The sequence below is a fragment of the Pristis pectinata genome, chromosome 40 (genome assembly GCF_009764475.1).
Source record: "Pristis pectinata isolate sPriPec2 chromosome 40, sPriPec2.1.pri, whole genome shotgun sequence".
Classification (NCBI taxonomy): domain Eukaryota; kingdom Metazoa; phylum Chordata; class Chondrichthyes; order Rhinopristiformes; family Pristidae; genus Pristis; species Pristis pectinata.
The window spans coordinates 7,190,819-7,206,824 of record NC_067443.1 but is presented as its reverse complement, the minus strand read 5'-3'; the positions used below and the strand labels follow the sequence as shown (position 1 = coordinate 7,206,824).

General features: G+C 50.6%; 1 protein-coding gene across 1 annotated transcript in view; it reads left to right on the top strand.

The window, feature by feature from the left end:
• The window catches only part of LOC127587432 (atrial natriuretic peptide receptor 1-like), a 62,793-nt gene that overhangs the window by 27,889 nt on the left and 18,898 nt on the right, over positions 1-16,006 (top strand). The window contains 9 exon segments of the mRNA XM_052045742.1: positions 139-226; positions 2,741-2,861; positions 5,112-5,186; positions 6,353-6,430; positions 7,172-7,276; positions 7,513-7,584; positions 10,556-10,715; positions 12,034-12,186; positions 13,390-13,552. Of these exon segments, the coding sequence (XP_051901702.1) occupies positions 139-226; positions 2,741-2,861; positions 5,112-5,186; positions 6,353-6,430; positions 7,172-7,276; positions 7,513-7,584; positions 10,556-10,715; positions 12,034-12,186; positions 13,390-13,552 (1,015 nt within the window).

Genomic DNA, 16,006 nt, shown 5'->3' with positions numbered 1-16,006 from the left:
GGAGAGAGAAACAGCCAACATTTCCCATCTGGGACCCTTCAAGTTCACACAAATGCCTTTCCAATAGACTACAGAACAGTCCCCTGATTTTGGGAGCTCGGAATATTTCTTGCTGAGCTTTGTTTCCTTTCTCTTTAGGAAGAGCGTTCTCGATGCTCGAAGTCCTCTCCATCATCGTTATTCTGATTCTTCTCATCATTACCAGCAGCTCGATTCTGATCTATAGGTAACCAGGTTTGGGGGTGTTTTTAGGAAGAGCCGTGTTATCCCTCGGGAGGTCTCATGAACTTCTGAATCAGGAGCAGCAGCAGGCTACTCAGCCTCTCCAGCAGCACGAGAGGCGCTGGAGGAACTCAGTGGGTCAGGCAGCATCCATGGAGGGAAATGGACAGTCGACATTTCAAGTCGACCGAGACGTCGACTGTCCATTTCCCTCCATAGATGCTGCCTGACCTGCTGAGTTCCTCCAGTGCCTCCTGTGCTGCTCCAGGTTCCAGCGTCTGCAGTCTCCTGTGTCTCAGCACCTCCAGTCTTCTCTGTCATCCAATAGGATGTTGATACTGCAGGAGGTGGTCTGAGTTGTTGGCAGTGTGGAAGGTAGTCGTAATCTGCAGAGAGATATCGATGTGTTGGTGAAATGGGCTGAGAAATGGCAGATGGGGTTTAATCCAGACAAAGATGAGGTGATGCATTTTGGGGGCACTAATGAAGCTTGAACATACACCATGAATGGAGGGTCTTGAGGAGTATTGAGGAACAGAGGGAGTACAATTCCGTAGATCCTTGAATGTAGCAATGCAGGTAGACAAGGTGGTTAGGAAGGCAGATGGGACACTGGCCTTCATTATTCAGGGCACTGAATACAGAAGTAGGGAGGTTACACTCCAACTTTATAAAACCTTGGTCAGACCTCAGCTGGAGTACTACATGCAGTTCTGGGCACCCGGATGTGAGAGTGCTGGAGAGGGTACAGAGGAGATTCACCAGGATGTTGCTCGGGTTGGAGCAGTTCAGTTATGAGAAGAGTCTGGAGAATCTGGGTCTGTTCTCCCTGGAGCGGAGGGGACACGACTGAAGTATATAAAGTGATGAGGGATATGGATAGGGCAGACGTTTTCCCAGAGATAAAACTAGACAACCCAGACTTAGATGTAAGATAAGATATCTTTATTAGACACATGTACATCGAAACACACGGTGAAATGCATCTTTTGCGTAAAGTGTTCTGGGGGCAGCCCACAAGTGTCACCACTCTCCCGCCGCCAACGTAGCATGCCCACAACTTCCTGAAGAGATTTAGAGGGGATCTGAAGGGGAACTTCTTCACCCAGAGAGAGGTGAGTACCTGGAGTGCACTGCCTAAGAAAGTGGTTGAAGCTGGGTCGCTGAGAGCATTAAAGAGTTGTCAATCGTTTAGGCATAGAGGGCTTATGGACCAAGTGCTGGCCAATGGGGTTAATACGGTTAGTATGGACGAATTTTGGGCTGAATGCCTGTTTCCATGCTGTATGATTCTATGATAAACTGGACTCAGGTTTATTATCACTGACATATGACGTGACATGTGTTGTTTTGCAGCAGCAGTACAGTGCAAATCTTGTCCACTCCCTAAAACATTTCACCCTCTTGCTTATCAAGTATCTGTCTACATCTGCCTTAAACATATACCAAAACTCTGCCTGCACTGCTGTTTGAGGGAAAACTCCAAAGATTCACAATCTTCAGAAAGAAGTCACTTGCTCCATCTATGTCTGAAATAAGTGACCCCCTATTTTTAAATGTGACCCCTAATTCTGCATTCTCCCACGTGAGAAGACATTCTCTTCACATCTACCCCATCAGGATCTTGCATGCTTCAGTCAAACCCCCGGTAACACTTCTAACCAAGCCCAGTCTGTCCAACCCCACCCCCCCATAGGACAACCCAGCCATTCCAGGTATGGTCCAGTAAACCTTCTCCAAACTGTTTCCAGTGCATTTACATATTTTTCCAAGAAAAGAGACCAAACTTGTCCTTGGTACTCCAGATGTGGTCTCACCAGTGCTCTATATAACCAAAGCATAACCTCCCTACATCTATGTTTCTACCCTGAAGCTTCTACTCCAGTGCAGAACCAGACCGTTCAGCCCTCCTGCTCTATGCCTGTGTTTCTGCTCCACACCAGCCCCCTATCGCCCCTCTCCAGCACCCCTCCACAACCCTCGAGGATCTGGAGTCACATATTTCCGCACGGCCCCTCAAACCCGTCCCCCCATTCAGTCACGTCATGGCTGATCTGATTAGGGCTTTGGCTGCATTTTCCTCCCTATTCCCCATTAACACTTGGTTTTCCCTGTTATCCAAGCATCTGTCCATCCCGGTCTTGAATATACATCTCCTCTCAGATCTCTGGGATAAAGAATTCCAAAGATTCTTCATCTTCTGAGAGATGAAATTCCTCCTCATCTCCACCTTAAATGGACACCCCCTTATTCGAAAGCCACGACCCCAGCAAAGGAAACAGCATCTATCCTCTCAATTCCCTACAAAATCTTATTATTTCAGTGTGATTACCTCTCATTCTTCCCAGTGGGATTTGGGAAAAAATAAAGGCCATCGAGATTTGAAAGCCACCACCTGATAGGCCAGTGGATACAGATTGAATGGTAACCCTTCAAGCATTGGGGCAGGAAGTATTGAGTAAGACGAGGTCCCTGAATGGTCTTTTCCTGCCCCTGACTCCTACCTTCTTCCCCACAGGAAGTTTAGACTGGAGAAGGAGCTGGCCAGTGAGCTGTGGCGCATCCGTTGGGAGGACATCCAGCTCAGTAACCTGGAAAAGAACCTCCGGAGTGCAGGCAGCAAGCTGACCCTCTCACTGGTAGGAAGCTCAGCACTCCATGATGTGCATGTGTGTGGGGGAACCTTGTGGGAGAAGCACAGGTACCAGATGCCACAGCATCTACGGTTGAACGTGGGACCTCCTTCATAGAACGATACAGCACAGGAACGAGCCCCTCGGCCCATGACGCCTGTGCCGAACATGACACCGATTTAAACTGCACATCCACCTGCACATGGTCTGTATCCCTCCAGTTCCTGCCTGTTCATGTGTTGGTCTAAATACCTCTTAAATATTGCTACTGTATCTGCCTCCACCACCTCCTCTGGCAGCCCATTCCAGGCACCCACCACTTGCCTCATAAATCTCCTTTAAACTTCCTCCCACTCACCTTAAAGCTATGCCCTTGAGTATTTGACATCACCCTGGCAAAAAGACTGACTATTTATGCTATCTCTGCCTCTCATAATTTTATATCAGACCATCAGGTCTTCCCTCAGCCTCCAACACTCCGGAGAAAACAATCTAAGTTTGTCCAACCTCTCCCAACTTATTTCCCTGCAACCTCTTCCCTCTCATATCCCCATTAACCCCCCTCTGATTTTCCTGGCACTCAACTACACTTGGGGCAATTTACAGTGGCCAACTTACCTGCTAGTCTTTGGGATCTTAGAAGAAACTAGAGCACCTGGAGGAAACCCACATGGTCACAGGGAGAACGTGTAAACTCCACACAGACAGCGCTGGAGGTCGGGATCGAACCTGGGTCTTTTGGCGTTATGAGGCATGGCTCTGCCCACTGTGCCACTGTTCTGCCCTACAGCAAGGCTGCACTCTCCATCTTTGAGAAGCTTGTTTCCCCATTCCACAACCCTGAGCCCCCACACCCCAGGCAGGCACTCCCAAAGAGTGTTGCGGTGTTGGGGGTGCTGTCTGTCAGATGGGATGTTAAACCAACATCATGCCTTTCCCCTTAGGTGGACGTGGAATATCTCACAGCCGCTATTGTGAAGAAGACCAGGAAAAGTCTCCCTGGTGCCCTGGGGTTAAAATTTACCTCTCAGGGCACGTTTAACTGAAACATATTAACTGCAGGATCTTCCTGTGCATAAATTTCCAGCAACGTTTCCTGGACTGTCTTTATGAGCTCCAGCCCCCAATTTTGTGGATGTTTTACACATGAAATAGAGATAACACATTTCACAGAGTAAACTAAGAGGCTCAGTAAGATGTGCTTCTGTTTTGTGCATGTTTGTTGGTGGTTGGCCTCACGTTCAGACGCGCAGATGGAGTTTGAGTAAAAATCAAATCCGCGCTGTTCTTGCCTTGGGTGTGTGTGATGGGACAGTGCAGAGGGAGCTTTACTCTCTATGTAACCTGTGCTCTCCCTTCCCTGGGAGTGTGTGACAGGACGGTTGAAAGGGAGCTTCACTCCTTGTCTAACCCTGGGAGTGTGTGATGGGACAGTGTAGAGGGAGCTTCACTATGTATCTAACCCTGGGAGTGTGTGAGTGGACTGTGTAGAGGGAGCTTCACCCTGTGCCTGACCCCAGGAGTGTGTGATGGGATGGTGCGGAGGGAGCTTCACTCTGTGTCTGACCCCGGGAGTGTGTGATGGGACGGTGTGGAGGGAGCTTCACTCTGTGTCTGACCCCGGGAGTGTGTGATGGGACAGTGCGGAGGGAGCTTCACCCTGTGCCTGAGCCCGGGAGTGTGTGACGGGACGGTGTGGAGGGAGCTTCACCCTGTGTCTGAGCCCGGGAGTGTGTGATGGGACAGTGTGGAGGGAGCTTCACTCTGTGTCTGACCCCGGGAGTGTGTGATGGGACGGTGTAGAGGGAGCTTCACCCTGTGTCTGACCCCAGGAGTGTGTGATGGGACGGTGCGGAGGGAGCTTCACCCTGTGCCTGACCCCGGGAGTGTGTGATGGGACGGTGTGGAGGGAGCTTCACCCTGTGTCTGACCCCGGGAGTGTGTGACGGGACGGTGTGGAGGGAGCTTCACCCTGTGCCTGACCCCGGGAGTGTGTGATGGGACGGTGCGGAGGGAGCTTCACCCTGTGCCTGACCCCGGGAGTGTGTGACGGGATGGTGTGGAGGGAGCTTCACCCTGTGCCTGACCCCGGGAGTGTGTGACGGGACGGTGCGGAGAGAGATTTAGTCCCTTTTCCCCTTCACCTTCAATCATTCCTTTGTGCCCCATGGATTGTCAACCCAGTGGCTTCCCCTTTGACCATAATCAGTCAGGTGAGAATTCCAGTAACTGATGGAGATTTTCTTTCTCTGCCAGCGAGGATCGAACTTTGGCTCTTTCCTATCGAATGAAGGCCAATACCAGGTTTATGCCAAGACAGGATATTACAAGGTAGGCATCACAGACAAATCCAAAAAACCCATGGAAAACAAATAAACCTGCAGACGCGGGTATCTGAAACAAAGTCAGAAATACTGGAAAAAACTCAGCCAGTCAAGCAGCATCTGTGGAACGAGAAATCAGTCATTTGGGTCAGGGACAAAGCAAACCCATCTTCAACTCACAGCTGATTATAGCTTCCTAATACCTTCTTGACTGTAAGCAGCCTCCCCTCCATTGACTCTGTCTGCACCTCCCGCTGCCTCGGAAAAGCAGCCATCGTAATCAAGGACCCCCTTTACCCTGGCCATTCTCTCTTCTCCCTTCTCCCGTCGGGCAGAAGATGCAAAAGCTTGAGAGCACGTACCACAAGGTTCAAGGACAGCTTCTGTCCTGCTGTTATCAGACTCTTGAATGGATTTCCTATACCTCTTGATCTCTCAGTCTACCTCATCGTGGCCCTTGCATTTTATTCATCTACCTGTACCCCACTTTCTCTGTAACACTATATTCTACATTTTGCTTTTGGTTTCCTTTTGTCCAACCTCAACGTACTTACATCTGGAATGAGCTGTCTGGATGGCACACAAACGAAAGCTTCTCGCTGTATCTCGGCACCTGTGACAATAATAAACCAATTACCAATTGGTCATGGGTGATCACAGAGCTGAGAGTTTCCTGCGATCATGATGGAACTGGCTGTTCCTGCCATCATGATGGAAAGATGGAAATGGGTGTCTTTTTTCCCCAGAAGAGAGAAGGCTAAGGGTTGACCTTGGCAGCTGTTGATTGATGATGTTCAGTAAGGCAGGTGCAGAGATATTTCCTTTTGTTTAGGAAGTCCAAAGCCAAAGACCATCTTTAAACCCAGCGGGGAATTCATGAAAAACTTCCCCATCCAAGGGCAGTGAGACTATGGTCGCAATAGTAATGGTTGAGTTAAGGGATGTACAAGGAATGTTATAGGGCTGAATGCCTTTCAAAGAGCTGTGAAAGCTGCAGTGGTTTCCCTGAGAGCAAATCCCCACTCTTTCATTCCAGGACATTCTGGAAAAATGTATTACCCTGGACTAGATGTTCCGATAATCGCTGATCATGTGTCAAATATAACACTTGCAGGAGCAAGACCTGTATCTTGTTGGTAACTAAGGTGCCTTCTCTGGATTCTCTACCCCTAGGGAAATATAGTGGCCATTAAACACATCAACCGGAGGAGGGTGGAGCTGGCTCGGAACGTCCTCTTCGAGCTCAAACACGTATGTTCAGACATGGCTTTCTCGTTCTTCCTCTCTCTGCTCGGGTTTTCCTCCAGTACAATACACTACTTCTCATGGACTGGGTTTCACCCCACCCGGTCATCCCCCTTGGATGCTTTGAGTGCACGAGCAGAGGTCAGGTTTGGATGATGAGCTTAGCATGGACTTGGGTTAAGCTCAGATCCAGTGTCAGGTCAGGGTTATGGTAGCACTCTGGAGATGCCAGGCTTACAGGAAAGGATTTATTCTATACAGTTGAGAGGGTGCAGTTCATTGGAATTGTGTATAACAGGGGTCAATGGAAAGGGGTTCAGTCAATTGAGATTGTGGATAGAGGGAGTGAACAGGAAGGGGTTGTGTCTACTGGGATTGTGCATAATGGAAGCGATTGGGGAGAGTTTCTGTCATTGGGATTGTGTACAGTGGGAGTAAGAGGGAATGAAGGTTAGATCTATTGGGATTGTGTACAGTGGGAGTGAAAGGGAAGGGGTTGGGGTCATTGGAATTGTGCATAGTGGGAATAAATGGGAAAGGGTTGGATCCATTGTGATTGTGTACAGTGGGAGTGAATGGGACCAAGTTTGGTCCATTGGGAGCAAAGTGGGTATCTTTATGTTCACCTGGTGTGATCAGCAGGCAGAGCTCACAGACAATGTGCACGGAGGAGTGTGCACAAGGCGGGACATGGGTGAACTTCCTCCCGAAGCCTTCCTCTGACCCTTCCTTTCTCTCACTCCACAGATGAGGGACGTGCAAAATGAGCATCTGACCCGATTCATCGGGGTCTGCATTGACCTCCCAAACATCTGCATCATCACAGAATACTGCCCCCGGGGGAGTTTACAGGTACAGAGTCTGACCCCGTTAAAGCTTAACCTCTCTTGTACCCAGTGCTACAAAGGCTGCCTGCTGTTCTCCCCGTGATTTGCTCTGTGACCCTCTAGGGTTTGTTCAACTGTCTCTGTCCAAGGGGGTTCTTCAAATGAAGAGACAAGGGCTGACAGCCCCTCATAGACCTCGCCTTCCCATGGAGGGTCAGTGTGTGTGTGGGAGGTGGTTAACCTTCCACTCTTTCATTCCAGGACATTCTGGAAAATGAGAGCATTACCCTAGACTGGATGTTCCGATATTCCCTGATCAACGACATTGTCAAGGTAAGGCATGTGTATTCTTTTTCCTCACCCTTTGATGCAGTCGGTGAAGTTAGCCATGAGGAGGCTGCTCAGCGCATCACGACTGTACAAGCTCTGTGAAAGAGTTCTCCAATCAGCCATGAATGAAAATCAAAAACTGAAATAACAACAGAAATTACCAGCAGGTCAGGCAGCATCTGTGGAGAGAGAAACAGAGATAACGTTTCAGGTTGAAGACCCTTTCTCCAATTAGTCCCACTACACTGCTGTTTCCCCACAGCTCTGTACTTCTTTCCCCTTCAAAACTTTATCCAATTCCCCTTGAAAGTCCCTTCCATTGTACCAGATCACAGCAACTTGCACAGTGGTGTAGTAGCTCCGGCGACCTGGGTTCAATCCAGACCTCTGGCGCTGTGTGTGCGTGCGTGCGTGCGTGCGTGCGTGTGTGTGGAGTCTGCATGCTCTCCCTGTGACCGCGTGGGTTTCCCCTGGGTGCTCCGGTTTCCTCCTACATCCTAAAGCTGTGTTGGTGGGTAGATTAATTGACCCCTGTAGAAACATCAGGGTGGAGTTGATGGGAGTGTGAGAGACAATGGGGTGACCGTGAAATAAATGGGGGAATGGGACAGATGAGATTGATCTGAGGGCCAGCATTGATTGCCATGAGTCAACTGGAAACAAAGGAAATTCTCATTCCTCTTCCAGTGCTTGTCCTCTGGTTCCCAATCCTGTCATTGACAGGTCCTCCCTAGGTTACGGCAGGGCGCTGTTCCTGCAAACTGTTTGTAACCCAAACAGTTCGCAAGTCAGACTGAGTTCCTACCCGGCAGAAGATGTCTGCAGCCCCACAGCAGCCGGCAAATCCATCCCACCGCTCTCCCAAATGCTCGTTCTTATGTACAGGCTGTACATAGGTCAGGCGTTCAGAAGCTGAGGAGGACCTGTATTGCTAACAAAACCTAGGCATCATTCTTTGATTTAATGCGTGTGTGTCTCTGCAGTGACTTGCGTTTACACAGCAGCTCTAACGTCGTAAAAAGCCCCAAGTCGCTTCACAGGAGCACAATCAAACAAAAATTTGGCTTGAGAACAAGGATTATGTACAGTGGGAGGGCAATCTCAAGGAGCTTTGAAGATAGAGAGAGAGAAAGTGAGAGAGAGAGAGAGAGAGCAGAAAGGTTCAGGGAGGGAAATCATCCAGCACTTGGGGCCCAGGGATGGTAGGACAATGGAAAATGGGGCTGGATTTGGAGGAAAATAAGAGATCTTGGTAATGCTGGAGGAGGGTTCCAGTCACAGAGGAATCTGAGCACCAGGCCATGAATTGTAAAATGGAGGCACTGCCCAGACCAATAACGGACTAAAGAGCAATCGGTTAATTAAGTGAACTGGATCACCCTAAAACAAAATCAAGAGCCAGCAGATGCTAGAAGTCTGAAATAAAATGCTGGAGATACTCAGTCACGGAGGCAGCACCGGTTGCGGAGTGCACAGGGTGGCGGATGAAGCTGGCCAGTGCGTGGGAGGGAGAGGGGGGAGAAATGCTGGAGATACTCAGTCACGGAGGCAGCACTGGTTGCGGAGGGCATGGGGTGGCGGATGAAGCTGGCCAGTGCGTGGGAGGGAGAGGGGGGAGAAATGCTGGAGATACTCAGTCACGGAGGCAGCACCGGTTGCGGAGTGCACGGGGTGGCGGATGAAGCTGGCCAGTGCGTGGGAGGGAGAGGGGGGAGAAATGCTGGAGATACTCAGTCACGGAGGCAGCACCGGTTGCTGTTTATGTTGGGAGAGAGTGGGATGGTCACATTGCCTCCCTGCTGTTGGGATTGTGGTTGCTGGGTGCTTGCCCCTCACACCCTTCTCCCTTCAAAGTCGAGTTTATTGTCCGTGTGTGCACAGGTGCAGTGAAAAACTTACTTGCAACAGCGTCACAGGCACACAGCATCAGATACACAACATTCACAAGAAAAACATAAATTAAACAATTTTTATGAGAAAGAACACAATTAGAACAAAAAAAAAAAGTCCATTGTAGTGCAAACTATCAAAGTGGTCATAGTGTTGCTACACTGTAGTGATTAGGGTTGTCCCAGCTGGTTCAAGAGCCGGATGGTTGAAGGGAAGTAGCCGTTTCTGAACCTGGGACTTCAGGCTTCTGTACCTCCTGCCCGATGGGAGCTGCGAGAAGATGGCGCGGCTGGGATGGTGGGGATCTTTGATGATGGGTGTTGCCTTCTTGAGGCAGCGCCTCATGCAAATGCTTCCGATGGTGGGGAAGGATGTGCCCGTGATGTATTGGGCAGAGTCCACTACTCTCCGCAGCTTACATTCCTGCGCATTCAAATTCCCGTACCAGACCGTGATGCAACCGGTCAGGATACTTTCAACAGTACATCTGAAGAAGTTTGTTGGAGTGCTTGGTGACAAAGCCAAACCTCCTTAACCTTCTAAGAAAGCAAAGATGCTGGCGCACTTTTCCTGTGATTGCATCTGTGTGCTGGGCCCAGGACAGGTCATCTGATATGCTAACGCCCAGGAATTTAAAGCTGCTGACCCTCTCCACCGCCGATCCCCCAGTGGAGACTGGCGCATGTTCACCCTCCTTCCCCTTCCTGAATTCAACAATCAGCTCTTTAGTTCTACTGACGTTGAGCGAGAGGTTGTTGCTGTGCTACCACTCACCCAGGTGTCCGGTCTCACTCCTGCACACTGACTCATCACCACCTGTGATTCATCCAACAGTAGTGCTGTCATTGGCAAATTTGTATATGGTATTGGAGCTGGGCTTAGCCACACGGTCATGTGTGTATAGGGAGCAGAGCGGGAGGCTAAGTACGCAGCCTTGAGGTGCCCCAGTGTCGATGGTCAGTGAGAAGATGGGATTAATGTAGGATTAGTGTAACTGGGTGGTTAATGCTCAGTACAGACTCAGTGGGCCGAAGGGTCTGTTTCCGTGCTGTGTGACTCAATGATTCTTCCCATCCCTTCCCAGGGAATGGCTTTCCTTCACAACAGCGTCATCGGTTGCCACGGGAACCTCAAGTCCTCCAACTGCGTGGTGGACAGCAGGTTTGTGCTGAAGATCGCGGACTACGGACTGGCCACCTTCCGATCCACGCTCAACTCCGAGGACCAGCATTCACTCTACGCAAGTGCGTCACCTAACGACCGCCCCCCAACTCTTGGCTCGGGTTGTGGGTGGGCGGAAGTGGGGCAACGGGTGGGGGTCAGACCTACCACCGCACTGCTAACTCTTCGCTTGCCGTCAAACGGTTGGGAACAAACCAATGGGGGAAGATCCAAGAGAGGAAGTAGAATTCAGGGCATATCCATGGGGACACAAGAGACTACAGGCACTGGGATCTGGAGCAAAAACTGAGCTGCTGGAGGAACTCAGCAGGTCAGGCAGCATCCGTGGGGGGAGATGGACAGTCGATGTCTCAGGTCAAGACCCTTCATCTGGACTGATAGACAGAGGGGAGATAGCCAGTGTAAAAGGGTTGAGGGGAAGGGGTGGAGCAAGAGCTGGCAGGAGATAGATGGATCCTGGTGAGGAGGGGAGATCAGCAGATGGGAGGGGAGAGTGGCAGTAGCGACAGAGGCTGGGAGGTGATAGATGGAGGAAACAAAGGGCACCTAAAAACATGCTGGAAGTACCCAGCCAACCAAGCAGTGGCTGTGGAGAGAAATACAACAGTCAGTGCTTCACATTGACCTACCTGATCTGCTGTTTGTTTCCAGGATTGTCGTAAAACTGCAGCAGGGAAGGAAATCTTCCCAGTTATATGTGACCCTGTGGCTGTGCAGTTAGCTCTGACCTGCCTACTGAAATGGGCAGAAGATGTTGCACATCCCGTGAAGAAATGCAAAGAGATGCGAATTAGGAATATTGGGAGCAATTTTGGGCCCCGTATCGAAGGAAGGATGTGCTGGCCCTGGAGAGGGTCCAGAGGAGGTTCACAAGAATGATCCTGGGAATGAAAAGCTTGACGTATGGGGAGCGTTTGATGTCTCTGGGCCTGTACTCAATGGAGTTCAGAAGGATGAGGGGGGATCTCATTGAAACCTACCAGATACTGAAAGGCCTGGATAGAGCGGACGCGGAGAGGATGTTTCCATCAGTGGGAGAGTCCAGGATCCGAGGGCACAGCCTCAGAATAAAGGGACGTCCCTTTAGAACTGAGATGAAGAGGAATTTCTTCAGCCAGAGGGCGGTGAATCTGTGGAATTCATTGCAACAGAGGGCTGTGGAGGCCAAGACATTTAAGGCAGAGATTGATCGGTCCTTGATTGGTCAGGGGGTTAAAGGGTCTGGGGAAAAGGTGGGAGAATGGGGTTGAAAAAAATTCAGCCATGATTGAATGGCAGAGCAGACTCAATGGGCCGAATTCTGCTTCTCATGGTCAGTTGGCGAGTGAACCTGGAGGGAGGCCCGTTGTCTGACTGGCCCATCCTTGTTTCCCACAACAGAGAAACTGTGGACGGCCCCAGAGATCCTGCGGATGGAAAGTCCCTCCACAGGAACGCAGAAGGGAGATGTGTACAGTTTCGGCATCATCCTACAGGAGATTGGACTCCGGAGGGGACCCTTCTACATTGAGGGCTTGGACCTCAGTCCCAAAGGTAGGCCACCTTTAAGTGAGAGGTTCCTTCACCACAGAACTGGAAGCTGGAGGTGACGAAAGGAAGGGACAGTCCAGCAGGTGAAACATTACACTGAGCTGCCTACCCATGGTCTCTGTTGAAGAAGTTGCACGTGGTATTCCGGTGTCAATGTTCACCCCTCAGCTGAAACAGAGACCAATCTCCGTATGGGGCGGGATTCAATGGCAAAGTTAGCCATCCTTTCAACGGCTTCATTGGAGGCAGTGCATAGATTTCAGGACAGGAGTTCAGTGTGTGGGAGATGGGCAGCACAGTGGCCCAACTGGGAGAGCTGCTGCTTCACAGTTCCAGCAACCCGGGTTCTATCCTGACCTCAGGTGCTGTGTGTGTGGAGTTTGCACGTTCCCCCGTGACCATATGGACTTCCCCTGGTGCTCCGGTTTCCTCCCACATCTCCAAGACATGCAGGTTGATAGGTTCATTGGCCACTGTAAGTTGCTCCTAGTGTATGTGTGGCTGGTAGAATCTGAGGAGGAGCAGATAGGGAAGAGAGATTGTAGCCAAAGTTCGTGGGCAAATGGGGCTGCTCTGTGAGCTGGCATAGCCTCAATGGGCTGAATTACCTCCTGCATTGTAAGGAAATATGGAAATAAATATGGCCTGACCTCGGCAGCTACAGATATGGCCTTTCTTTATCTTGGGAGCAGGTCCCAAACACACAAACTGACCCTCACTGGGGGACGGGACCCACACACACACACTGACCCTCTGGGAACCCTAACCCACACACACACTGACCTCACTGGGGGACGGGTCCCACACACACTGACCCTCACTGGGGGATGGGTCCCACACACACACACACACACACACACACACACACACACACACACACTGATGCTCACTGGGGGATGGACCCCACACACACACTGACCCTCACTGGAGGATGGGTCCCACACACACACACTGACCCTCACCAGGGGATGGGTCCCACACACTGACCCTCACTGGGGGAGAGGGGGATTACCGTGCATGACCTCTCTCTCGATCCAGACTTGAACCCTCTACCATCTGACTCAGAGGTAAAAGCACTGCCCACTAAGCCACAGCTGAATCTTCACACCGGCTTGGTAATGGAACCGGCTGAAGCTGACTACACCGTCCCCCCCCTTGCTCATGGTGTGACGGTTTCCTTTCCTCTCTGCTCCCCTACCCTGTCAGAAATTATTGAGAAGGTGAAAGGTCAGCAGCGGCCACCCTTCCGTCCAAGCACGGACATGAGCGTGGAGGAGATCAGCCTGCTGATGCAGCGGTGCTGGTCTGAAGATGTCCTCGAGAGGCCAGATTTCAACCAGATCAAAGTTCTCCTGCGTAAGCTCAACAGGTAAGTCTGCATCTCTATGGTACGGGGATCCTCGCTGAGTGACCACCTCCCCCACCCCATTCCCCTCGGTCCCTCCTTTGTACACGGGCAAAGCCGGTCCTTAAGGTCCATCCCTGATGGCTCTAGAGAAATGGCCGTGAGCCACCAACTCAAACCGCCGCACGCAGTAGACGAGGGCAGTGCCAGGGTTTAGATCCAACACCGATGAAGGAACGGCAATATATTTCCAGATCAGGAAGGTGTATGCCTTGGGAGGGCTGATGTTCCCCTGTGCCTGCTGCCCTTGTCCTCCTGGGTGGTTGAGGTTGGCGGTTTGGTCGCCTTGAGGCACAGCTTTGTGCTGTTGGTACTGAAGTGGAAACCCTCTTCCCCAGTGTGAGCCCACCTGTAACAAGATGTGGACGTCACCACCAAAGCCAGTATTCCTCTTCTTCCCTAATCACCCACTGAATCGAGGAGTTTGATTGACTATTTAAGTATGGAGTTAAGGGTCAACCCCATTGGTGGGCTGGGGTCACACATAGGCTCAGACCAGCAGCGTCCTTCCCCAGAGGGAATTAGTGAACCAGGGAAGTTTCTGCAAGCCCCCATCATTCTCTTACCCCTTCACCACCCACTCCCTCTGCCCCTCACCCAAACACCCCTCCCACTGTTCCCATCTGCCCTCCCCACCTCCCTCTCTTGATTCCATGCCCCACCTTCCTCCCCTATCAGAACCTATCATCTTCACCCCTAACACCTCCCAGCCTCTGTCACTAGTTCCACTTCTCCCCTCCTCCATTTGCCTGTCACCCCCTCCTCACCTGGATCCGTCTATCACTTGCTAGCTCACCCCTTCCCCTGATCTCTCGCTCACCTCTTTCAGTTCAGTCAAGATGGAGGGTCTCAACCTTACTGTCCACTTCCCTGCACAGGTGCTGCCTGACCTGCTGAGTTCCTCCAGCATCTCGCTTTTTGCTCCAGGTTGGGGTTGGAATTGGAATTGGTTTATTATTGTCACAAGTACCAAAGTGCAGTGAAAAACTTGTCTCGCACACCGTTCGTACAGATCAATTCATTGCACAGTGCATTGAGGTGGTACAGGGTAAAACAATAACAGGGTGCAGAATATATCGTTACAGTTACAGAGAAAGTGCAGTGCAGGCAGACAATAAGGTGCAAGGTCACAATGAGGTAGATTGTGAGGTCAAGAGTCCATCTTATTGTTCTAGAGAGCCGTTCAATAGTCTTATAACAGTGGGATAGAAACTGTCCTTGAGCCTGGTGGTACGTGCTTTCAGGCTTTTGTATCTCCTGCCTGATGGGAGGGGGGAGAAGAGAGAATGTCTGGGATGGGAGGGGTCTCTGATTTTGTTGGCTGCCATACTGAGGCAGTGAGAAGTGTAGGCAGAGTCCATGGAGGGGAGGCTGGTGCTGAGCTCTGCAGTTTCTTGTGGTCATGGGCAGAGCAGTTGCTGTACCAAGCTGCGATGCTTTCAGATAGGATGCTTTCTATGGTGCATCGATAAAAATTGGTAAGGTTCGACGGGGACATGCCAAATTTCTTTAGCCTATTGAGGAAGTAGAGTCACTAGTGAACTTTCTTGACTGTGGTGTCTACGTGGTTGGATCAGGACAGGCTGTTGGTGATGCTCGCTCCTAAGAATTTGTAGCTCTCAACCCTCTCGACCTCAGCACCATTGATGTATACAAGAGCATGTGCACTGCCCCCTTTCCTGAAGTCAATGACCAGCTCTTTTGTTTTGCTGACATTGAGGGAAAGGTTGTTGTCATGACACCATTTCACTAAGCTCTCTATCTCCTTCCTGTACCCCGACTCATCATTATTTGAGATACGGCCTACAACGGTGGTATCATCTGCAAACTTGTAGATGGAGTTAGAGCAGAATCTGGCCGCACAGTCATGAGTGTACAGGGAATAGAGTAGAGGGCTGAGGACGCAGCCTTGTGGGGCACCAGTGTTGAGAATAATCGTGCCAGAGGTATTGCTGCCTATCCTCACTGATCACGGTCTTTTGGTCAGGAAGTCAAGGATCCAGTTGCAGAGGGAGGTGTTGAGTCCCAGGTCTCAGAGTTTGGTGATGAGTTTGCTTGGGATTATAGTAGTGAAGGCGGAGCTGTATTCAATAAACAATAGTCTAATGTAGACGTCTTAACTGTCCAGATGCTCCAGAGATGAGTGCAGGTCCAGGGAGATGGCGTCCACTGTAGACCTGTTTTGGTGCTAGGCAAATTGCAGTGGATCAAGGTTGTCTGGAAGGCTGGAGTTAATGTGTGCCATGACCGGCCTCTCGAAGCACTTCATGATGGTGGATGTCAGAGCCACTGGGCAGTAGTTATTAAGGCACATTACCTTGTTTTTCTTAGATACCAGGATGATAGTGGTCTTCTTAAAGCAGGTGGGAACCTCAGATTGAAGCAGGGAGAGGTTAAATATGTCAGCAAATACCCCCG